Source organism: Micropterus dolomieu, linkage group LG23 (genome assembly GCF_021292245.1).
Source record: "Micropterus dolomieu isolate WLL.071019.BEF.003 ecotype Adirondacks linkage group LG23, ASM2129224v1, whole genome shotgun sequence".
NCBI lineage: Eukaryota > Metazoa > Chordata > Actinopteri > Centrarchiformes > Centrarchidae > Micropterus > Micropterus dolomieu.
Genome location: NC_060172.1, coordinates 4,924,106 through 4,924,856, shown reverse-complemented (window position 1 = coordinate 4,924,856; position 751 = coordinate 4,924,106). Strand labels below are relative to the sequence as shown.

The 751-nt window shown below is 45.0% G+C and overlaps 1 protein-coding gene across 1 annotated transcript in view; it reads right to left on the bottom strand.

Annotated features, from left to right (window-relative positions):
- The window catches only part of LOC123963026 (olfactory receptor 10J4-like), an 8,259-nt gene that overhangs the window by 4,522 nt on the left and 2,986 nt on the right, over window positions 1–751 (bottom strand). The window contains exon 2 of the mRNA XM_046039545.1: window positions 95–321. Within this exon, the coding sequence (XP_045895501.1) occupies window positions 95–321 (227 nt within the window). The remainder of the gene's footprint in view (window positions 1–94; window positions 322–751) is intronic.

Sequence of the window (751 nt, the reverse complement as noted above, 5' to 3'; positions counted from 1 at the left end):
CTTCGGATCAGTCATCGCCTGTGTGAGATAAAACAGTGGCAGTGATTACGATATTAATCATTCCATCTTAGTCTGACTGAGTTAATAACGATCAAATTGCCATAACTAAATGGAGAGCAGTGTTCTGTACCACATAAATGATCATGCTGTTTCCTCCCAGGATGATGATGTAGCCCAGCAGCAGGATGACAAAAAGGATTATCCTTTCCTCCTTACCGATGTTAGCGAGGCCCTGGATGATGAAGAAAGTGACGCCATCAGGCTCCCAGGTGCTGTTAACAGAGCTGGACCTGTGATTGGCCAACAAGGGCAGATATGAATCTGGAGAAAGAGAGTGACGTGAGAGAAGAGTCAGTATTTCACAGACAGAGAGGAGTGTTATAGGTCACGGTTCAACTTTAAGTTTTACCTCAGCCCAGTGCTTGAAGTGGGCCGGTGCACACATGTTCACAGTACCGGCACTTCTAGATTTTACTCTTTGGCGTACCAAGACTTTTTCTTGGGTACCAGCACTTCTCAAAGGCTGCTGGTACTCTTCTCTGCACTCTATATATTGGGTTCTCTGGGTTCTATGTGACACTTACCTGTTCCATCACCTGCATGCTAATCTTGGTGGAGACAAAGTAGGGAGAAGCTTTGGTGTCTTTCATGTGACACCATGTGCATTAAGTTGCTTGTCAAAGTCGCTTTTTGTGAACTGACTCCTCATATCCGGAATGAGGCTGGACATTAAAAAAAGGTTGATGCGCTA